Raw genomic sequence first — 24,098 nt, 5'->3', positions numbered from 1 at the left:
GCAGACCCAGCTGCAGAGGACCCAGGCTCACCTCCAGCAGACCCAGCGCTGGGCGCTGGCACCTCTCCTCCAGCTCCTCGGCCAGCTCCCTCAGAGCCCTGCTCTGCTGCACCAGCCGGTTCTTGCTCTCCCGGAGTCTCTGCAGGGTGGCTCGCTCCTCCTCCTCCAGCCGCCTCAGCTGTAGCTGCTCATCTAGGGCCAGGAACCCACGATACTTCTCAAACTCCAGCCTGAAGCGCTGCCTCTGCATTTCCACTTTCTCCTGGAGTGACACAGGGGATCCAACCATCACCAGGGGGCGCTTCAGGTGTGGGATAGGGAAGCTGATGGCAATGTCCAGAGAGACCTCAGAGCCTTAGCTCTGTCCACAGATTAGCTGTTTTTAGCAACATGCAGAAACCAGAGGCCACTCTATGGGACAAGTGGCCTTCAGATTTAGAGTTTAAGAAAGACAGTTGGATTTGAGTTCTCATTTGGCCATGGGGGCAAGGCTGTTTTACAGGCAAGTTTTTTTTTTTTTTTTTTAAGATTTTATTTATTTATTTGGCAGACAGTACAAGCAGGGGGAGTGGGAAAGGGAGAAGTAGGCTCCCCGCTGAGCAGGGAGCCCGATGCGGGGCTCAATCCCAGGACCCTGGGATCACGACCCGAGCTGAAGGCAGACGCTTAACGACTGAGCCACCCAGGCACTCCAAGTTTTTGTACCATATTTAAATTATGGGGGAAAAGGAGTATGGGGATTAAGGTTAAATATCCATTAAATTGCTGAGCAGAGTGACTAGCATAGAATAGTTGCCCAAGGAAGTTAAAATACATCATTAGTCACTAGAATGAGAACAGGGTGGAAACAACTGAATCATTATGAAGAGAGATTAGAGAGACCTGATTTGTAAATGTGAAAAAAAAAAAGGTTTAGAGATTACAAACATGAACATTACTTAGTAATATGGTAATCGTGAAACCTTAAAGATTTTATTTATTTATTTGACAGAGAGAGAGCATGAGCAGAGGGCAAGTTCAGTGACAGATTTAGAACCGCTGTGTGTATGTGTGTAAATAGGTAAGTGAAAAAGCTGATGAAGTTTAAAAAAAAAGAAGATATGCATATGGATTACTGACAAGAGGTTGAAAGCTCAGATTATCCTCCTATATGTAAAATGATCAATATTAGGTATATTTCATATATATAAATCCTGTGAAATATTTATGTCATTCGTCCAATGAATACACACACACACACACATTTTAAACTAGTAATGACAGTATGAGATTCTCCTCTAGGTACTAGGAATGGAGCAGTGAGTTATAGTACGATCAAGATCAGTAAAACTATTTCTTTATAATTTGGACTGGGGTAGTATTAATAGAGATAAAGAACACAGATACGTGGTATAATCTGAGGGGACACGATGATCCAAGATGACGCAGATGTTTCCCTAGAGCTATGTAAATAGACAAAAGTGTACAGCAGGGAAGATGGATGAATAGTAATTTAATGATCCAAACTTGGATCTGTCAAAAGTCCCAAGATTCTCTTACCTTCCAAATGACAATTTTCTTCCCTACGTTGGCCTCCTGAGTGAAGGTCTCCTCTATCTCCTTCCTTACAAGTTCCAGGGCCATCTGGAGCTTTGCCTGTTTGGAAAGATGTGCCGAGCCCATTATAGATGCCCAAACTCAGTACCTGATATTAACCAGGGATATCAGGAAATGCAAAGATCGATTAAGCACATAAAAATGTTCAACCTCTTTAATGATTAGTAAAATATGCATGTATTTTTAAATGTTAATGCCAGATATAATCAAAGATTTATTTAAACATATGTTCACTGCAGCATTATTTAAAATAGAAGTAACTTACCAAATGTCAAAAATAGGAGAGTGAGAAAAATGTATTTTATATTAACATGATGGAATTAAAATAAGATGCTGCAGAATACTGAATGACAAGGAACATTCACGATTATAAAGTCAATTAAGTATATTTTATGTAATATGGCACCAATTTTGAAACAAAGTGCTTGTAATAAATACATAAAAAAACTACGTAGCAACAGATGTTCAATAGATGAAACTGCATCTGCTAGTGCTTGGTTGCAAGTGATGCTATTCCTTATAACTATATATTTGAACTTTTAAAAATTATTTATTGCTTTATAATAAGAAAATTGTTTATTAGTATTTGGTAAAATGAAACCTTGTAAATTACTAATTGTTAAGTGGAAAGGAGATACACAATATCATAAACCTTGTGAGGAATTTAAAAAATAACAAAACTAAATCTCCTTTCAACCCTACAACCCCTGCTAGAAGTAAACACATATATGTTATCTATAGAGAACAACCATATGGATACACATATACACACATTTTTATATTCTTCCCTAAGTCATTCAATAAATCTTAAGAAAAAAAATGGGGGGGAAACAAACTCTTCCCAAAGTCATTTAATAAGTCTTACACAACAACTGCCTTTAAAAGAAACTGTTATAAGCGTCTCCATAATGCTGCACATAAACTAGCAGGAGAATTTATGGAAGTATTTGACAAGATAGGGCAAGTGGCATTTTTCTTAATGTTTGCAAGAAATAGAACTCTGACACTTATAGACAGAGAAAAAGCTCCCTTAGGCAGAAGAAACTGTGATCAAAGGCAAGGAGGTGAAAAAGATATGGCATGTTTGGGGGCAACAGTGATTAGGCTAGTTTTGCTGGATCTCATGTTTGGCTGAGACAAGAAGTATAGAAATAGAACTTAGGGCCCTAGGAAGTTTTGACTGACAGGCTAAGGAGTTTAACAGATATTTATTTGCTATTTAATCAAGGATTAATGAAATACAAGGAACTTCTTTAGACATATTACATATAGCCATGTTACGTTTAGGTAACTTCTGGGTAAAAAGAAAGCAGGGATAGCATGCTTCAAAAGTGTAGCTAGAAAGGAAGTGGCACCTGAATTTTGTAGATGACAACCAAAAGATAAAAAACAAAACTGAGAGATATTTCCAGGTATGTCAAGAAGGAAGTTGAGGCAGGAAATACCCCAAAACCTTGATTTAAAACAATGAAAGTTAAAATAATAATAATAATAATTTTAGAAAGTCCAATGTTAACAATGTATTTCATTGTGACAGTACTTCAGTTAAACATGCAGGTAGATTGAAGACCTCCCACCTCCTTTGTGGTAACAGCTGTTCCAGATGTTGGGAATTTAAATGTGATCAGAATATGTCACATAACTTTTGAAGAGCACCAGTAGGGAGAATTCTATTAGAGTTTCACAGATGCCACTTTTGGGGGCCAAATACTCCAATATGAGTCACCTCTTTATTGAGGATCAGTCCCTGGATATGTGCTGAACAGACTTAGCTACTGGATTTTTACTTCAGGGTGCACATGCATCTGCAAGCTTTAAAGGCGGTCAGAGCTGTGTGTTCCGCAGACACTAGGTCCAAAACCCAGGGCTGTTCTGGTGACAGTACTGACTAACATAGAGATAAGCACTACGGAAAACCAGGCATTAGACAACTTATTAGGAAGCATTTACAATAAAAATGTACACCTGTAACCAACGTACACCTGTACACCTGTAACTGGATAACCCAGCGCTCCACACTAGAGCTCTAATCTGGAACCCGAACATCAGCATCAGGGAGAAGAAAACCAGGAACAAAGTGAAGGGTTGGGGAAGGAAGGGACAGTCTAAAGTAATTTGGTTAAATGAACCAGGTGCATTTGAGCTCCTGAACAGAAGTCCCAGAAGGGGGTTCCCATAGGGTAGGGCAAGAAGACCTCCCACCTGAACGTGAGCTGTGAGGGAGAGGGGGGCGAGAAGGGCGCGGAGTCATTCAGGTCAGGATGGTATCATCTGGGCTTGTCCCGAGGCAAGTCATTAACACGGCCGCTCATCTGCCTGGGCCGCACCTCCAGACTCCCAGCCACGGCCTCTCCACCTGCGGCCTGCGGAGCGCGCCTAGGGCTCTCACCTGGTAACACCTTGCTGCCTCCTGGAGCGGCGCCGTGTGGTGGCTCCTGTGTTCCGGGGTGGTGTCACAGACCCAGCACAGCGCCTCCTGGTCCTCCTCGCAGAAGAGGCTCATCTCCTCGCCGTGCCGCGCGCACTGGCGCATCCCCATGCGCCCCGGGCCCAGCCCCAGCTGCCGCACGCTGTCCACCAGGCTGGCCAGCTGCCGATTGGGCCGAAAGCTCTCCAGCCCAAAGGGGCCCCGGCACTGCGGACAGGCATAGAGGCCCCCCTGCGCGCTGTCGGACTTCTCGCAGAACTCTGAGATGCACCCGAGGCAGAAGCTGTGGCCGCACGCCACGCTGACCGGGTCCTGCAGGAAATCCAGGCACACGGGGCACCTGGCCTCCTCGCGCAGCCGCTCCCCCGGCGCCCCCGAGGCCATGGCCGGCCTGGCCTCGCCTGGCCCGGCTGATAGCAGCGCTGCCTTCCCCAGCGGCCCGCACTATCTGTCCTCGCTGTCTGGCACAGAAGGGAGGAACCCTACAGCCTCAGGGCAAGCAGGCACAGGATGGGTTTTAGCCACTGGCTCTGGTTCAAGAGTCCAAATGAGCCACTCCCGGCGAGAAGTTACAACTCAGACAACCCTCAGTTACAGGATAAAATTAACATTTTAGTCACCCTGGCCTCCTAGGAAACGGAACATTTGTAACGGAATCCCTCATACTGTATCTTTTGTTTATTATTATGTTACGTCACCATACATTAGTTTTTGATGTAGTGTTCTATGATTCATTGTTTGCGTATAACACCCAGCGCTCCACGCAGAACGTGGCCTCTTTAATACCCATCACCAGGCTAACCCATCCCCCCAACCCCCTCCCCTCTAGAACCCTCAGTTCGTTTTTCAGAGTCCATCGTCTCTCATGGTTCGTCTCCCCCTCCGATTTACCCCCTTCATTTTTCCCTTCCTACTATCTTCTTTTTTTTTTTTTTTAACATACAATGCAGTAATTGTTTCAGAAGTACAGGTCTGTGATTCAACAGTCTTACACAATTCACAGCGCTCAACTACCCCAGGGCCTTCTTATCCTTATAAGGCATAATAATTTCTCTTTTTTAAAGATTTTTATTTATTTATTTGGCAGAAAGAGCACAAGCAGGGGGAGCTGGAGACTGACAAGCGGGCTTCCTGCTGAGCCCCATGTGGGGGTGGATCCCAGGACCCCGGGATCATGACCTGACAAAAGGCAGACGCTTAACCAACTGAGCCACCGAGGCGCTTTTATATGGCACAATAATTTCTTAAAATATTTTCCAAACTTTAATTTTCTACCCCCCATTAATTAGCTCATGATAAAGAACTGAGTAGATGAGCTGATGTGGAGATGCCTGGATAGATACGTGTAGAATAATGACAGGTTAGTATAACCCAGCAACTATATGGAATATAAATATTTGGCATAATTCAAAGAGGGTCTGTAAGGACTGCATGCCTGCTATTACTGTTGCAAAGCACATTTTGGAGGTGACAAGGCTGTAAGTTACCACTTTCCTCAGAAGGAGTAATTCAAGCGTGGCCCATCAGCGCTGCCGCACCTCTGAGGTGGGGGAGACTGAGAAAGACACATAAGGAGCAAGATAATTTGAAGAGAGGATGTGATCCCTATTCAGAGTAAATATGGTGAGGTCATTAGGTCACCTGAAAGGTGGCAAATGCAGGGAGTGTCTGTCACTGAGCAAAATGTAACTTCCATTTTGTTGAGTTTGAAGTGATGGTGCGTATGCCTACACCAAACCATCCAGTCTGGCCTCAGCAAAGGTCTGTTGGTAGCCAGAGTCCCAGACGCAAGGGTACGCAAAAGACATATTACGTCCCAGCTCTCGAGGAGCCTTAGGATGCATCAGGAGAATGCAGGCAATTACAAAGTAATCGCTGGGAGAAAGGATGCTCAGCAATGCTACAAGACTATATAATAAAGGACTCTGAACTAGCCTGCAGGGTTAGGGTGAAGGTCCCAGGGAGTCCCTGAGCTAACAACTAAAGGGCCGGGTGCGAGGGGAAGCAGGAAGGGAAGCCAGCAACACAGCAGCCAGAGGTCACAGGGACACAAACATCAACTGTGGTGGGAGGGAGCAGGACTCACCCTGTGACCAGAGCGCTCCAGGCGGGCTGTGTGTGGGGCCAGATGAGGATGAGTAGCAGCAGATAAGGTCCCAGAGGCAGGGACTGATGACTCAGGTCTTTGGAGCTCCTGTGAGGTTTGTGGTCCTTATTTATTTTTTTAAAGATTTATTTCTGTATTTGAGAGAGAGAGAGTGAGTGAGTGAGGGGAGGGGTAGAGGGAGAGGAAATCTCCAGCAGAAGCCCCGCTGAGCGAGGAGCCCAACAAGGAGGAGGGGGTTTCGATCTCATGACCCTGAGATCATGACCTGAGTGGAAACTGAGAGTCCGAAGCTTCTCCTCCCGAGCCACCCAGGCACCCCTGTGGGTCCTTATTCTAAGGATGAGGGCTTGGCCTGAAGCTCTGGTGGTGTGCAGGGTCTGAAAGGCTTGAGGTCATATGCCAAAGGCTCGGTGGATAAATAAACTAGATTTTTTTGAGAGCAAACATGCAGGTGTGAGCAAAGCGGCAAAGATGTGAAGTTAGAACAGAAAGTAAAAGGGTGCAGGGCTCCTCAGTAGAGAAGAAGACGCTGGCCCAGGTTGAAGACTGTGCCACTTTGTGGCTAAGGGGGTTTAGGGGAGGCCATGTCCACCTCTAAGATAGGAGGATGTTGCTAGTTCCACTCCTACAGTGCTGTTCAGAGGGTGAGATGGACTCACAGATACCACACACTGGATACAGGGTCTAGCAGGAGGAAGTATATTTAATTAAAGAAAAACAGCAAGATATATGGAAGATGAGACTGAACTGAAGCGGCATTAGGACAGAGTTTTTTTTTCATTTTTGTTGAGTGCTGTATCCCCAGGACCTTGAGGAGTGACTGCATATTTGGACACCCAGTAAGTACTAGTTGAATAAATAACCAGTGAATGAGCAGAATCAGTGCAGTGTATCTTAGAAGCTAATGGATGAAGGGATTTCAAAGATGACAATATTATGTCAAAAGATCCGTATTTTTCTACGTTACACATACGATTTTGCTTTTTACTGATATCCCCGAGACTCTCAATGATGGAAACATCTCTATTTTATTGGGAGACAGTAAAGCCATATATGTGCTCAGATGTATGGATGGATTGATACCACAGCTCACGTGAATGTAGATTTCCTAATTCCTAGAGGCTAAGAGGAGCTTGCTGGCTTCTGGTTTGGGGGTCGCAGCGGTCTTCAGCAGGGTGAGGCTGAGTGAGTGAGCTGACATCAGAGGGCATTTCTTCCCCAGCTGATGCTAGGGTCGCTGCGTTTAAGCTCTGTTTTGTCTCCAGACTTGTTAGCTGGGGAATGAGGTCTGTGCCCATCATGGTTCTTAGAAAAATATTTGCTTCCCTTGCAGCCCACCTGTGCAGGTAACTAGTGGAATGGATTATAATTTGATTTCATTGTATTTACAAATACTATGGAAAGTGACCAAAAAAGTGGCACTTTTTTGTTCAGTAGGGTTGCTTTAACTGAAATTTGTATTTTCTCATGATCTTTCTTCTAAGGTGAATAGAACACCTCTTTGTGTCAATGCAACCCTATTTTGGTGCACTCCCTCCTAGATTCTTACCTCTGACTTTTTCAGGTTTGCATAGTTCCAAATCCACCCCAACTTTCACTAATACTCCTTCTCTAGTCCCCCTCTCCATTTATGTCCTGTTTTCTCTGACACCATGAGATCCTCCATCCTTTGAATAGCCCTCTCTGCTCACCTTTCCTGTCTCCAGGGCATCCATATTTTCTTCCCTAGCCGAGTCCCTTGTCCTTCTCACCAAGACTCTCAGCTCTCCTGGGCCTCACCATTCGCCTCAGCTCTGGGGATTCAGTCTCCTCCACCCAAGCTCCTTCTACTCCACAGGAAAAAAAAAAAAAAAAAAAAGTTCAAACATCAAAAGCAACAGCCGCTGACACAGCACTTTCCTTCCTGTTTGTGGTTTTTAAAAGGATCTTGGTTGGTTTTCATTCAGCAGTTACACTCTGCATTATTATTGTTTCTTTTCCCCCAGAGACTGCATTGGTGATTTATTGAGCTAAGGTTTTCAAACGTCCTCTGTCAACACAGCCTCAACTTTCCCTAGTTAGGTAAGGGGCACCTGCATCCAGTGCACCTGTTTCCATGGAGGGAATCCGGGAAGAGTTAAACCAGAGAAGGTCCTCATGACTCTAAGGGAGGACAAAGGGTGTCGGAGACACTGGATGGTGCAGTGGGAGAAATGCCACCCCTTGGCCAGTTTCCCGCACATGTGAGCTCCATTCCCTGTATGGGCAAAGGTAGATTTATGTAGTAATGCTACATTTAAAAAGTGATTTACATTAGAATCTTCTTTTGAGTAATTTGAGGGACTTAAGGACAAAAGATGTACCCTGTTCATATTTTTATTCCAAAGTCCTTCACTCAGACCGCACAGAGTAAGGGTCCAGTATAGCTTCTGCAATAAATAAATAAATACAATGTCCCATGTGAGATCTGCAATCATTCTCTGAAAAAAAATATTGTAAACCCCATGCATATATTAGATATGAGAAATTTGAGATGTAACAAATGCAAGGAATGGAAACAGACCCTGTCTTAACTTCCATGTCTAGTGTTTGGTGATGATCCTAGTGTGCTCTGCAGACCAGTGCATGTATGGTATTCCTCCTTTCACAAATGGTTTTAGGAGCTAGGCACCAGGTACTGGGATCAAATGCAGAGCTAATTAAGAAGAAGACCCCAGAGCTTATATCCAGCCATAGGAAAGAACTGGCATGTGGACCGAATAACAAGGTAGTGGCAGAATTTCCCAGATGCACCCACAAGGGTGGACAAATGGGCCAACCAGAATGAAGCATGTGGAGAAAAGGTTCACAAGGGAGCTCCTCTTGGAATATAGTTTCCAGGGAGATCTGGAATGGCCAGCCAGCCTCTGTAGTTCTAGGGGTCTCTGGTCCGAATAAACACAAGTGCAAAACCCCGTGAGGTGTGAAAGAACACTGTGTGTCTCAGAAGGTCCAGTAGTTTGACGTGGTTCCTGGTCCAGCTGTGACCAGGGAAAAGACCAGCTGATGACCAGTTTTGCATGTTCTATGAATATGTTTAGATTTTTATTTGTGGGAAATGGGCACTGATGACAGATTTTCAGTGATTGTCACAGAATGTGATACCCTGTGGTTGTCTTTCCTAGTGGTTTGGGTTTTGAAGCCCTAAGGGCCACTGTGAATTAGAGGCTTTGCCTATCCTCAGGGATGTTCCAGTGTGGCTGGGGGTATGGGGTAAAATGGGACATATGAATTTCTCCCAGCTTGTAGAGGTAGCCTGAACGCAACTGTATTTATATAGATCCCATTATTGTATATCCAATAAATGTAAAAACAGACCTTCTAGGCCTCTCGGGCCATACCTCCAAGCCAGGCCTGTGAAAGACTCTTCAATGAGTGCAATATCTTGACTCCTTTTTCTATCTCCAGTCTATGTAAAATACTTAAGAAAAAGCAGAGGCATTTCCATATATATATATAGACTTTCACACATTTGCAATTAATGGCCTAGTATGGAATCTAGTGTTTCTTATAGTGCTATTGTTGTAAATTGCTTTGACACAAAATAGGCTTTGATGCTTAGCACATCATGATATGCCCCACGCTAAGAATGTCTGTGATTTCAAGAGTCTTCTACAAACACACTATAGCGTAAGAAGGAAAAGCATGAGTCAAAGAGGAGAATTTTTCCTGCTTTCTATAAGATTTAAAGAAAGAGGGCCACCTGGGTGGCTCAGATGGTTAAGCGTCTGCCTTCGGTTCAGGTCATGATCTCTAGGTCCTGGGATTGAGCCCCATGTTGGGCTCCCAGCTCAATGGGGAGTCTGCTTCTCCCTTTCCCCCTGCTCTGTCAAATGGATAAATAAACTCTTAAAAAAAAAAGATTTAAAGAAAGAGAAAAGGGCATATGCATTGTTTTAATTAGTGGCAGGTTGGGAGAGAAATCTGGAAGAATTCACGGTGATATTTGAAAAGGGTTTCCCAAGACTGGACACAAAGCACTCAATTACAAAAAAAAAAGAAAGAAAGAAAGAAAAAAAGAAAGAAAAAAAAAGATTGCAAAGTTTAACCTTATTTTTTAAATAAACGAATACATCCTCAAAGTATAAATAAAGAAGTTATACGTTTTTCCCCAAAGTGGAGCGTTCATATGAAACTTGTGAACCAAAATGCATACCAATGAATCATTGAGCACTACAACAAAAACTTATGACGTACTATATGCTGCCTAACTGAAGTTAATAAAAAAAATTGTTAAGTGGATACATAAAATAAAAAGAAGCAAACGTCATTAACTTACACAGAACATTTTTGAGCATTTCCAGACCCCAAAACAACCTCTAGGTTTTTCTGATACCTAGGGATGCATTTTGCTGACAAATGCACAAAACAAATCAAGATAAAGCACAGATGCTCACAAAGTGCAAAGCTATGGTGGCCTGATGCCCAGTGTAGGTCCTGGGGAGTGTGCTTTGTGGGGCCACCCTTGCTGCTCAGGGCGCGTACCCCCTCTGAAACTGCTCTCTGCAAAAACAAACACTGAATGCTAGTTTTGCTTTCCACCTCTTTTGTAAAAGCAAAAATCCTCGTCAGATTTCTTTTGGTTTGTAAAAGCAGATGTTAATGTAAGTCTCTCATAAAAGTGAAATGTAGTAATTCAAACTTTCAAAAAGTGGGGAATACCTGTAATATCAGAGCTGGGCCTTTTAAGAGTAAAATTTAAAAGACCGAAAACAGTTATAAGGTGAAATATCTCTGGAAAGCAGGTTTTCCTAGATCAATGTTGTGGTATCAGGCCCAGGCACTACATCTGAACACTCTTCCTAGTCCCCTGAGGAGGATTTTCCCAACTACCTATCCTGTTCAGACCCCACCCCACCACTTCCATGGTAGGAATTTTCTTTCATGCAGGTATAATAAGTCTCTCCCTCATTTGTCTCTTGTGCTAGCTTCTGAATTACCAAGCAGGATAACAAACCTTCTATCATTAGTATAACTAACATTTACTCATTTCCTTTGGTGTTCTTTGAGCTTGATTCCACTGAAATAGCATGTACAATTCCCAGAATTGCCCTAAAAGCAGAGCATGACACTGAAAGACAGTGGATTTGAAGCTGAAATAGACCTGCATTCAAACACTGGTGCTCTGACCCTGGTGAGTGATATTATGTCCTTCAAAAACCCTCAGGTGACCCTGGTGAGTTATGTAAACCTCTCTGTCTTTGTGGGTGAAACGGGTTCTTTTATAAGGCTTATATGGGTTTTTGTGCATGGAGGGCCTGGCATCTAACACATATTCAACAAATGCTTGTCCAAAGCCTTCACCATTCAGTCATACAATGCACCCGAGAAAGGAAGGAAAATGCAAATTGCTGGGGACATCATCTGTTCAACTGTGTGCAGGGGCTAATTGTTCTGAATTTCCTTATTTCCACTGTGTGTCCAACATGGAAATGTTCAAAAGTGAAGGTTTTCTTCATAATTATATGCCAGGGGGTTTATCAAAATAATAGCAAATTACCTGCTAATTTCAAAACATGGCTGTCTTGAAAATAATTATTGATTTCTACATTGGGTATTATCTTCAGCTGGTTGTTTCAATTACTTCATCAGTTTTTCAGTTACTTGATTCTAGAGGGTAGTTCTATAAAAAAAAAAATAATGCATTGCCCAAGTTTGTCCTTGGACATTAAAGATTTCTAAAAAATACAGTATGACCAATCATTGTTTGGCACAGGTTGCACAAAGCACTCCTTATACCCATAATGGCCCCACCACATCATATAAATATGTAGAGAATGCAGCAAGCAATGAGATACAATGTTTGGATGATCCTCATTCTTCCTTTATAAAAAACTTAAGTAGAATTTGAAAATAACTGTGCATATAATTTAAATTCATGAACTTAGAATTCTGTCTCCACCCATCACACATTAAGTCCCTAACAGAGGTGAGCAGTGTTAAGGGATTAGAAGGGGAGTTGAGGGAGGTGGTGAGTCTACTTTGGAAATAAGGATCGGTGGGGCGCCTGGGTGGCTCAGTTGGCTAAGTGACTGCCTTTGGCTCAGGTCATGATCCTGGAGTCCCATGATCGAGTCCCACATCAGGCTCCCTGCACAGCAGGGAGTCTGCTTCTCCCTCTGACCCTCTTCCCTCTCTCGTGCTATCTCTCATTCTCTATCAAATAAATAAATAAAATCTTTAAAAAAGGAAATAAGGATCAGTGATGAATGCATTCTGGAACCACCCCCTCATTTCTACAGTTCTACAAAGACAGTATGATACTGGCAAAGTTAAATTTAGATGTTGTCAGCAAACGGTGCCCCTGATTTAATTCAGAATAACTCTTTGTCTATGAGGTCACAGAATTACATTTCCCAAAACACTTGGATGTCTGTCTTATCTATATTCAGTAATTATTTGCCTGTATAATGCCTAAGCGAGAGATGATATTCCCTGTGTTTGAACAATATCAAATCTGAGTTTCAGAATGTCTTTTTATTGGACCAAAATATATTTCCCTAAAGGCACCATCTGTTAATGGCATCTCTCCTTTAAAGATGAAATATAGCAATTTTAATTTCTTTCATAAAACTATTTAATCTAGGGCACCTGGGTGGCTCAGTCATTAGGCATCTGCCTTCGGCTCAGGTCATGGTCCCAGGGTCCTGGGATCGAGGCCCACATCGGGCTCCCTGCTCCGCGGGAGGCCTGCTTCTCCCTCTCCCACTCCCCCTGCTTGTGTTCCCTCTCTCGCTGTGTCTCTCTCTGTCAAATAAATAAAATCTTAAAAAAAATTCTAAACTGACTCGTTTCTTCTTACTAAGTGACAACTTTTTATTGTGATGGTTGGCCCACCTATGTGGGGTAGGTGGGAGAGGGAAGAAGGTGGGGTGAGTCTATTTCCAGTCAGCTCTACCCCTTCCTATCAAAATTTTATGTAATATGTACTTTACCACAATTAAGAATTTAACGAATTTCGGGGCACCTGGGTGGCTCAGTTATTACGCGTCTGCCTTCAGCTCAGGTCATGATCCCCGGGTCCTGGGATCGAGCCCCGCAACAGGCTTCCTGCTCTGAAGGAAGCCTGCTTCTCCCTCTCCCCCTACCCTGCTTGTGTTCGCTCTCTCACTGTGTCTCTCTCTGTCAAATAAATAAATAAAATATTAAAAAAACTATTTAATCTATAAAATCATCCATATTTATCTTCTTCAAATCAGAAGAAATACCTCTTCTTTTTCTTTACTTTTTCTAACTCTTTTTCTTAAAAGATTTTATTCATTTATTTGAGAGAGAGAGAAGCAGCCTCCCTAATGAGCAGGAAGCCCAATGTGGGGCTTGATCCCAGGCCCCGGAGATCATGACCTGAACCCAAGGTCATGCTTAACCGACTGAACCACCCCGGTGCCCCTCATTACTTTTTTCTTGGCATAATTCTAAAGCATCACAACATCCTCCACTGAGCACATACCACATTAGCTAGGAGCTTTTCAAGCATGGCCCTCAAAAGTGATGGCAGTGTGCTCGAGGAAGGCTGCAGATGAAGCTGTCTGTCCCCATGCTTACTGTGTGAGACTTCTATTGATTGGCATGCAGTTACTCCACCTCCCCCCGTTATTTTGTGAACAAGTATATTTGGTAAGACAAGACTCTACCACTCTTACCTAGAGCAGTAGGAAAGAATTCTGTGCCAACACAGCCTCTATATCCAGACATTCTGGGGGGAGCTAATGGTTCCATAGTAACCTTGAGCTCAGTGACCTTGAAAGAATCACTTACTTTCTAGGACTTAACTTTCTTACTTGTAGATTGATGCCCAACATGTACAACTGTTGTAAACACAAGATGAAGAACTATATGTAAAGCACATGACTGCAATTAAATAAATGCTCAAAAAATGTTGGCTACATTATTATAATAAGAGTATCATTTTGCATGTTACACTGAAATTAGTTTGTTAGTACAATAAAATGCTATCAATTCTCTTAATTTGAAATGACTTTCCACAATATTTGGTTAGATTTAAGCTTACTATTAAATATCTATAATTTTTATATAATCCTTATCATAGTGATAATTATCCAATTTCAAATATCTCTGTGCACTGATAAATTGATTCATCATACAATGAAGAAAACCTTAAAATATCAACTTTACTGAGAAATATAAAAGAGGAATTTTAAAATATAATTCCTGAAATGAAAATTTGAATATTTAAAATTATCTGTAAATTTGTTTTGATGTGATACATCTAAACGGATATTTATTTTTAATGCAATAACATAATTCTTAATTAATATGCATATGCAATAAACTTTAGTAAAAATAAGTTTATAATGTTTGAAATAAGAAATCAATTAGAGGGCGCCTGGGTGGCTCAGTCGTTAAGCATCTGCCTTCGGCTCAGGTCATGATCTCAGGGTCCTGGGATCGAGTCCCACATCGGGCTCCCTGCTCCACGGGAGGCCTGCTTCTCCCTCTCCCACTCCCCCTGCTTGTGTTCCTGCTCTCGCTATCTCTGTCTCTGTCAAATAAATAAATAAAATCTTTAAAAAAAAAAAGAAATCAATTAGAATTGCCACACTGTGAAATAAAATACAGAGCAAATGGCCATTATGAACGTTCCTTACAATAGACTGCATATTGCACTATCAGAAGCCATGATGCTCATGGGAAATATAAAGCTATTGGAAAGAATACCCAAGATAATTGATGACCGGGAGTAGTGTGGAAAAGATGACCCAATGAAGGAGAGGCACTATGTTCTATATAGTACACATTTGTAGGTTTCTAAGTGTTTAGGTCATTAATAGCCTTCCAAACCTACAAATGTGCACCATAGCTTGCAATTCATATATTTCATGATAGGTTTTTTATTTTTTTATTGTTATGTTAATCACCATGCATTACATCATTAGTTCTTGATGTAGTGTTCCATGATTCATTGTTTGTGCATAACACCCAGTGCTCCATGCAGAATGTGCCCTCTTTAATACCCATCACCAGGCTAACCCATCCCCCCCACCCTCCTCCCCTCTAGAACCCTCAGTTTGTTTTTCAGAGTCCATCGTCTCTCATGGTTCATCTCCCCCTCCAACTTACTCCCCTTCATTCTTCCCCTCCTGCTATCTCATGATAGGTTTTTAATCCTCATTATCCAGCTTAGTTTAAAAGGTGATGTTTATTTACATGTGCTCTAATATTTTCTCTTGCCAGAGAAGAGACACCCACCCTTGTCACCACATGCCTGAATATTAGAGGGAAGCATCCTGGAGCCCCCCACCTCCCATGGTTTGCTCTCACCAGGAAGCCAGGCTGATCTGTGAAGCCTGACACTTTCTGGTTGTGGGTATGTATGTATATATATATTGCTTATGTTCCATGTGCCTTCTGGCTGGCTGTCCCTCATGTGTAAGAAGTGATGATCTTTGTAGGCATGGACACCCTCCCATCAACATGAGTAGAGCTGTGGCTGATGTGTACAGATGAAAGTACCAGAGAAAACTGTCAAAGTACATAATCTGCTGTGCAGACTCTATTCTGCCTTTCATTTTTTTTCCTGCAAATATGCAGGAATTACAAATCTAGATTTGAGGTTAGATATGCAAAGTCCCCCTCACACAAGACTACCATGTAGTCTATCAATGGCATTTAATTTTGTTCCCCCAAATCTAATAGCATAAAAAAAGACCTATGATGGAAAGTAGTTGTAAAAGTAATAGCAAAAAAATTCCAAAATGATCCAGGCTATATAATTAGCTATAAAAATAGCCCGGATACAGTGGTACTACTATACAGTAGTAACCTAATTACATCACCCCATATGTAGAACTACCAAAAACTTTGGAAGGTAAGACATCAAGTGCCGAACTCTGGGAGACAGTACTATGGATCCCACCCCCAAGTAATCTGAATATTCTTCCCAACAGCCTTTATTACCTATAAGCATGATGGCTTCTGATGCTGTAGTATACAACATATCCTAAGAAACTGTATACAGTTGTGGCCATTTGCTATATATTTTATTCCATCACAGTTTTCATACAAAATGTTTTTATTAGAATTTATTGCATATTAATTAACAATTATGTTGTTTAGTTAAAAATAAATATCCATTTATGTATATCACACCAAAATAAATGTACTGATATTTTTGTCTACTTCTATTCCAAGTTTTCTAAAAAGTATACACATGAATCATATTATTTCCAAAAAATGATATTAGTTAACACAAACATGTTAACTCAATGCATCAGATTATAATGACCTTTCATACACTTGAATTTTTGTTTTATTTTTTTTCTGTGTGTTCTTGTTTTGGTTTTGTTTTGTTTTTAATATGGCTATATTACAGATGATTTGAGAACCTTTTCTTTTCCAACTCATCTTCCAAAACTCAAACTAAACAGCCTCTCAGACAAACTCAGATATTGCATTTTCATTGATAAATTGACAGATTCACATTTAGAATGAGCTCAGGCACAGAGTGCTCTCACTGCACAAATTAATTTTCAGTCATAATTTTTTTTCATTTAGTTATACTTTCAATTAAAATATGATGGCAAAATGCCATTCAAGAAAAAGCAGCTGTCCTATATCCAGTTCTCAGGATAGGTGGTTCACTAATTGCCTGCTTGCTATATTTTAGAAAAACGCTCTTTTTGATTCAATTTTTATCTCAACATTTTTGAGACCAATCCTAATTTCAAAAAAATACCTCTCCAAAAGAATGTGAAAATTCATTTATCCTGAATGTGTTATAGACATCTAAGCTTCAGTGGGTAGAGATGAAGCTCAGAAGATTGGTTCCATTGTTTATTACCTCGATTGACAAATTACAGAAAAAAAAAATATCTGGGGACCAGGATTCTTAGAAGGGCCAGGTCCCCAAGAAACCCAGTTATTAAAAGGAGAAGACTGGTTCTTCCAGGGTCGAACCCCAGCAGAAGAGATGGCAAATTTCCACTTGCATGAGGAAAGCACAGCCCACTTTTGGGTTCAAGGAGGGCAAGGCAGATCCTGGAGCAGGGATGCTTTAGGGCTCTCCATGCTGGGAAAAAAAGACAGGTAGGAGAGGCTCATGGAGACAGGCCCAAAGGTTTTCAGAGGGAAATCAACGTGGTGCGTTTTAGTGTCAAGTGACATAAATTTTGTTGTATTGTTTGCTTTGTTTGTTGACATTGAATTCTAAAATTACACAGACTTCAATAAATTCTTCCTCATTATCAAGGCAATTTTAGCCTTTGCTGATGCTCTATGTGAAAACTAAGCAAATGGTTTTGCCTAAATTGTTTAGCATATAAATCTGTAGTAACTGAAAAGTAACCAAGAAAGATTTTTTAAGAAGTCAAAGGTGTGTAGTTGACTCTAGGCAAGATTGCAATAATCACATTTTTAATGTTTATTTTCATATAATTTCAAAGAAAGCTCCAAAATTAGATCTGAGGATGTGCTGGTTGCGCTAGTACTAAAATAGACTCAGCATTTTGGGAGGTAGATGTTTTCATTTTCTTTTGATTTGGTTTTTGTTTTATTTTTTAGCTCAGTATAATTAAGGTACTTCTAGCATTGAGCATTGAATTGAAGTCCTGAGCTCCCGGAATGGCTATAGCGTAGCCAGAGAAGATCTCATGGAGAAGGTGCTATCCGAGCAGACTAGGGTATGAGCCACTTAGAAATATATAGAGATAATATCTCAGGGAACTGAGTGTGCTGAATAGAAAAGGAGTCAAGACCTATGTTGTCTGCATAATACTAAGGGAGTTGGAGCACTGGGAGCAGAATGGGATAGGAGAAAAGCAGACGAGGAGATGAGAGGAGAAAAGTAGGGCCTGCTACACTGGGAAGGCTTTGGCTTTTCTTTTCTTTCTTAAACTTTAAGAAATCACATACCACATAGATCAATATGTATAAGAGACATCAAGCATCGTATCCCTGATAACAAGTGCATAGATTTTATTAAGATATTATTTTCATTCCATATGAATTTTTCATGGTCAAATGAAGATAAAATTCCCAATGATTTCACTCAAGTATGAGAGGAAGAAATAGAACACAGTAAAAACAGTGAACTAAAACAACAATGTATTAATAGAACAGTTGATTCCTGATGTGTGCATGAGCTGATTGGCCACATTGATTTACTCACGTATCAGGAATGATTCACAGCACTGTGTGCTCCCAGTATACCCAGTAAGCTGGGCGCCACTGTTGGCTTTGAGAAGAGGAGTGACACATGCTGTCCTCTGTTTGTCTTTCCCTTTTTCTCTTCTCTCTTTTCCTTCCTTCCTTCCTTCCTTCCTTCCTTCCTTCCTTCCTTCCTTCCTTCCTCCCTCCCTCCCTCCCTCCCTCCCTCCTTCCCTCTGTTCTAAAAGTTTCATTTGGGGTGCCTTACTGAGTATTTACTGAACAAGTGCAGATACAAGGAGACTACTGAACAATCCAGGTGAGGGGAAGTGGCACGTTTTCTGCATATATTTTCAGGTGCAGCCAGGTGATTTTGGTGAGAAATCAGATACTAGGGGTGAGGAAAACAAAAGTCAAGTTTTCTGGCCTAAGCCAGTGGGAAGATGGAGTAACCACTGATGAGATGTGGCAGACAGACTAAGGGGAGACTCTTGGGTGATAAAGAGATGCAGGTTAGTTAGTGTTAAGTTCCAGATACTAATCAGACACGTCAGTGTGCTTTCATATAGGGAAATTGTTTACAAGAGGCTATAGTCAAGCTTGATACACACATTTTGGTGTTGAGGGCCAGGTGATAGCATTTACAGTCAAGAGCCTGCATCAAACCTCAAGGGGAATGAGGGTACACTGAGAGGTATTCAACCCTAAGGGCCTACATTAACAGGTTGGAGGATGTGAAGAGATGCTAAACAAATAAATGCATACAATGTGAAAGGCAGGTCTGTAGTTGAATTCAGAGGACACATAGCTGGGCATGTTAAGTGACAAGAGGAGACCCAGGAACACAGTGGAATCAATTCAGCCAAGCTGACAAGAGATTAAGACCACTAGGGATGCTTGAAGAGCCACTGAAATGTGGCATTACTATTTTGGTGGAGTGGTGAGGGAAAACCCCTGATTACAGTGGATTCAAGGGGGGTGCAGGAAGTTGACAGGGACAATACCCTCAAGAAGCGAAGGAGTACAAGTGAGTGGACAGATGCAGGCAGTAGGTTTTAGAGAAGAGAATGACATCAAGACCTTATCTTTTTTGTTCTCTCTTTTTTAAAGATTTTATTTACTTATTTGAGAGAGTGAGTGAGAGAGAGAGCAAGAGCAGGGGTGGTGGGGGAAGGAGCCCAAGGAGAGGGAGAAGCAGACTCCCTGCTGAGCAGGGAGCCTGATGTGGGGCTCCATCTCAGGACACCAGGACCACGACCTGAGCTGAAGGCAGATGCCCAGTCAACAGAGCCACCCAAACACCCCATTTGTTCTATTTAAAGGGAGAGAAAACCAGCCTGTTTACATGCTGAGGAAATGATCTGGCAGATAGAGACCATCGTTAATTCAGGGGAGTAAGAAATTGTAATACCTGCAAAAACTTCCACTATGTAGGAGGGTGTAGGAACTAAAGCGTATGTGGAGGGATTTGCCTTAACCCAGGAATAGACCTTTAATTTGGAGTAACATGTAGGAAGCAGATGCAGAAGAACTGAAGGTGGGAGGTGGGAATTTAGTAGCCTGAGTGTCTGGATATTCCCATTAGAGGATTTCAGGTTTTTCTTCAGAACAATAGGACTTCCACTGAAGGTATAGATAGACAAGGAAATGTTGGAAGTTTTAAAAGGAATAAAAAAATGTATAAACTAGTCACTCAGGAGAATGGAAGAGTAAATAGATGAAAGAAAGGTGGAGTCATTGTTCCACAGCATTAAAGACACACTGGAGTTAATGGTTATGAATTTTAAAACAACAACATTATGTGTTGTCTCTCATCTCCTTTATTGCATGGAAGCTCATGTATGGCAGGTGGATGTTGCCTTTACCCAGGACTAGCTTTGACAATGAATGAAAGGAAAGTGAAGGGAAGGTGACATATTTAATGTATACAGGATACATGCTCAGTAGCAGAGCATGGTATCCAACTGGGCAAGAAAGGACACTGATGGAGGTGAAGTTTAGCTCAGCACAAAGCTTCACACACAAACACACACACACACACACACACACACACACACACACAGAGCAAGGTATCCGTAAATATTGTTTGAAAGGAGAATGAATAAACTTCCCCAATATAGCATAGGAGATATGCTATGCCTGACTCCTATATCAGACAAAACCCGTATGTGAGAAAAGAAAGTCATTGTACCCATATGTGCCTGCTTTAAAAAAAAAAAAAAAATTATTGTTATGCTTAGTTTCTGAGTTTGCTTTCCATCAGAGATTTTTTGTTTGTTTCATTTTGTTAGTTTTTTGTTTTGTTTTGTTTTTGCTCTTTTGTTTCTGTTTTTGTTTGTATCTTTGGATCTGAGACTTCTAAATTTCAGAGAACACAAGAAATGTAATTTGCTGAGGTTCTTTCCAAGACCTAACAACCACACTCAGCTTGTGATATCAAAATGTTTTCTTATAAAAACAAGATGAAATTGTTGCTATAAAATGCTTGTCCCTATAAAGTGTTGTACACAATGATCTAAACTATTTAAAAAAATTAGTCTCTGAACTGCTAAAGATCAATAGCTACAAATATTTGCATGACTTTTATATAGTGATTTTACAAAATATTTTCCCTTCCACAGGCAATGAAGCCCCCAAATGTGTCCAGTGTCACTGAGTTCCAGTTGCTAGGATTCCAGAACCTTCTTGAATGGCAGACATTACTCTTTGCCATCTTCCTGTTCATCTACTTTCTCACAGCCACAGGGAATGTTGTCATTATTGCAGTGGTGAGCCAGGACCAGCGACTGCACTCACCCATGTATGTATTTCTCAAACAATTCTCTTTCTGGAGATCTGGTATACATCCACCATTGTGCCCCTTCTCCTAGCCAACCTGTTCTCCCACGGCCAAGCCATCTCTTTCCCTGCCTGTATGGCACAGCTTTACTTCTTCGTGTTCTTTGGGGCTACTGAGTGCTTTCTTCTGGCCATGATGGCCTATGACCGATATCCGGCCATCTGCAGCCCACTCCACTACTCTTTCCTGATGAGTCCTGAGACCTGCACCAAGTTGGTGGCAATCTCTTGGTTAACAGGTGTTGGCACAGGATTTCTGCCCTCCCTAATGATCTCCAAGTTGGATTTCTGTGGTCCTAACCAGATCAATCACTTCTTCTGTGACCTCCCTCCCCTCATGCGGCTCTCATGTTCCAGTGTGTGTATCACCAGGATGGTCATCTTTATCCTGTCTATTGCAGTGCTGTGCATTTGCTTTCTTCTTACACTTGTGTCCTATGTTTTCATTATATCTACCATATTGAGAATTCCTTCAGCCTCTGGCCAGATGAAGACCTTTTCCACATGTGGCTCCCATTTGGCTGTTGTCACTATCTACTATGGGACCATGATCTCCATGTATGTTCACCCCAATGACCACCTGTCACCTGAAATCAACAAGATCATTTCTGTCTTCTACACTGTGGTCACCCCACTGCTGTACCCTGTTATCTATAGCTTGAGGAACCAAGAATTCAAAGAGGCTGTTAGAAAAGTCATGAGAAAAAAGTGTGGTATCTATGGAGTAAGAGTGAAGGGGAGTTTCTTTGTTAGGTAAGAAAAATTAGCACAAGAACACACAGTGGATTAATTTGGGGATTATGGGAGTGGCAAGTTTGGAGCCTTCAAACCAGAATGTCATCCTTGGCACCATGTTGAATTCCACAAGCCATAATGAAAGAGTTTCATCATGGCCCCTTGCCAACAACTGTTCAGAAGACAGCCTCTATCAAATCATTTTGGGGGCAATTTTATCCTTTGATACTTTCTTTCATCTTCTGATGAGAATCTAATTGTGTGATTTCAGGGCATGATGATTTCACACATTACTTTCAGATTTTACAGTAGGATTTCTCCTGAGTTCATAAAGCATACACCTAGAAAGTTATACATCATTTAAGTACTGGTAGGAACTGGCCTTATAGATTCAATTCCTGGTGCTATTGGTGCCTATTAAATGTCTGTGTAATGAATGAAGATATATAAATGATCATTGACCTAAATTTTCTCCTAGTGACAAGAACAAAGAAGGGTTTTTGAAGTGCCAAGGATTTATCTACAGGAATTTAGACTTTTAATGCTTTTTATTTAATGAAATTCTAGGAAAGGAAGGAAGAGAAGGAGGATGGCAGAGGTAGGGAGACATAAGTGGAGGGAGAGGGCAGGTGGAGAGGGAAAAAAGAGGAAGAAGGAAGGAAGGAAGGAAGGAAGGACGAGTGAGAAAGCAAGCAGAGAGACAGGGAAAAAAAAAGAAAGGAAAGGGAAGGGAAGGAAAACAGATGGGAGGGGAGGAAGGAGGGAAAAGAGGAGCCAAAATTTCTTTTATTCAGCCAATATTTAGAAGACCTCTGCTACTCCTGCCTACTATCTCATTCTCATTCATTAATTCTACAAATATTCTCAAGCCCTTTATATATGCCAGTCCTCTTGCTGCAGGGACACAATGGTAAAGAAATGGCCAAGGAAGATTTTGCCTGAATGGGGCCTCTAGTTTTGACAGAGGGAGAGATATATAATGACTTATCCAAGGAGTAATGGATTTATGTCTATTTGTGATATTTGCTGTGAAACAATAAAGTATAAGCTGGTGCACTTACATGGAACAATAAGGTCTGAATCAACATAGAGGGTTAGGAAAGCTTTCTATGTTTATGTTGTACTTTAATGTACACTTTACAGATGAGGAGAATAAGGATGGAAGTAGTATCCCAGGTAGAGAGCATGGCATGGATGTCATGAGAAGAGGCCTGGGGAACATGGTGATGGAGGAAGGAGATGAGTTTGGAGAGAGAGGTAAGAACTAGTTCCTGCAGGTCATTAAAAGCCCTATTAGGGTTTTTAGATTTTACACTAAGACAAATGATGGATTATCAAAGGGTATCAAATAGGAAATGACATGATATATTTTGCATTTGCAAATCTCACTGCTGTTTAGAGAAAAGAGTGAAAGAAAGCAAGAGTTGCTGGAATTGTAGCAGTAACCCACATGGGAGAGGAGCTTGGCTTGATTTTAGGTTTGATGATGTCTCACGGATGGTGAGGTTAGGAGTGAAAATTCTGGACTCATTCACTCATTCCCATGCAGTAGGGCCAGTTTGTAGTCTTTTCACAGTCCAGTAGTACATCTGTGGTGTTCCACATCAATCCCTGAACTTTAGGGATAAGTGCACTTTGACCCTTTGGCACATGTTTTTAGTTCTTTTTACCCTCCTTCTTCCAAACCTTGTTTCCTCTTCCTCCAGAATGTGACCTGTGAGGACTGTTGTTAGTCCTTATCAGATCCATCTGTTTCAAACGTTGAATAAAAGGAAAATGATACACTGGAATCTGAGATAGGACAGGAAGTGGGTGATATAGGAAGGAAAGTATCATTGCTCTGGGGTTTTGGATACAATATCAAGAAACAATCAAATATCTTTCATATGGTCATTACTGATCAATATATCAAGTATGACTTATATTTAACCAGACTTAAGTTATCTTACCAAAAGCTTCTTTCTAATTTTAAACTTGATAGGTAATTGGCTCTGCATAAGGGGAGAAAGATTATTGACCACATATGAGAGATTTCAAAAAATGATGTCAAATGCGCACTTGGATGCATAAATCTGGAGCTCAGAGTAGTAGCCAGGCTGAAAGTCAATTTTTTTTGGTGTTTTGTTTTGTTTTGTTTTTATTTTTGTTTTACATATAGATCCTATTTGAAAACAACAGAGCATGGAGGAATTACAAAACATAAATTTTCAGTAGAGAAGAGGAAGCTGAAGGGGAACTAAGAAGGAACAATCACATAAATGGAAGGGCATT

General features: G+C 41.4%; 2 protein-coding genes across 5 annotated transcripts in view; one reads left to right on the top strand and one right to left on the bottom strand.

The window, feature by feature from the left end:
- The window catches only part of TRIM58 (tripartite motif containing 58), a 64,435-nt gene that overhangs the window by 10,521 nt on the left and 29,816 nt on the right, over positions 1-24,098 (bottom strand). For 3 of the 4 annotated variants that reach the window (XM_073889259.1, XM_073889257.1, XM_073889260.1), the window contains exons 2-5: positions 11,650-11,772; positions 3,986-4,336; positions 1,540-1,635; positions 32-262 (exon numbers count right to left, since the gene is read on the bottom strand). In XM_073889259.1, the coding sequence (XP_073745360.1) occupies positions 32-262; positions 1,540-1,635; positions 3,986-4,135 (477 nt within the window). In that variant the 5' untranslated portion in view covers positions 4,136-4,336; positions 11,650-11,772. Of the gene's footprint in view, positions 1-31; positions 263-1,539; positions 1,636-3,985; positions 4,800-11,649; positions 11,773-24,098 lie in introns of those variants that run through there. The other variant, XM_025853218.2, reaches the window with a different exon arrangement.
- LOC112809840 (olfactory receptor 11L1-like) lies at positions 6,811-22,108 on the top strand. Its single transcript, XM_025853219.2, is given in 4 exon segments — positions 6,811-6,970; positions 15,345-15,477; positions 20,876-21,068; positions 21,071-22,108. Coding segments are annotated over 2 exon segments (969 nt in total). The 5' UTR covers positions 6,811-6,970; positions 15,345-15,477; positions 20,876-20,878; the 3' UTR covers positions 21,850-22,108.

Source organism: Callorhinus ursinus, unplaced genomic scaffold (genome assembly GCF_003265705.2).
Source record: "Callorhinus ursinus isolate GAN/ISIS: 27379988/994484 unplaced genomic scaffold, GSC_fseal_2.0 scaffold105, whole genome shotgun sequence".
Taxonomy (NCBI): domain Eukaryota; kingdom Metazoa; phylum Chordata; class Mammalia; order Carnivora; family Otariidae; genus Callorhinus; species Callorhinus ursinus.
The sequence above is the reverse complement of the archived record's forward strand: the minus strand, read 5'-3'. Positions and strand labels throughout refer to the sequence as shown.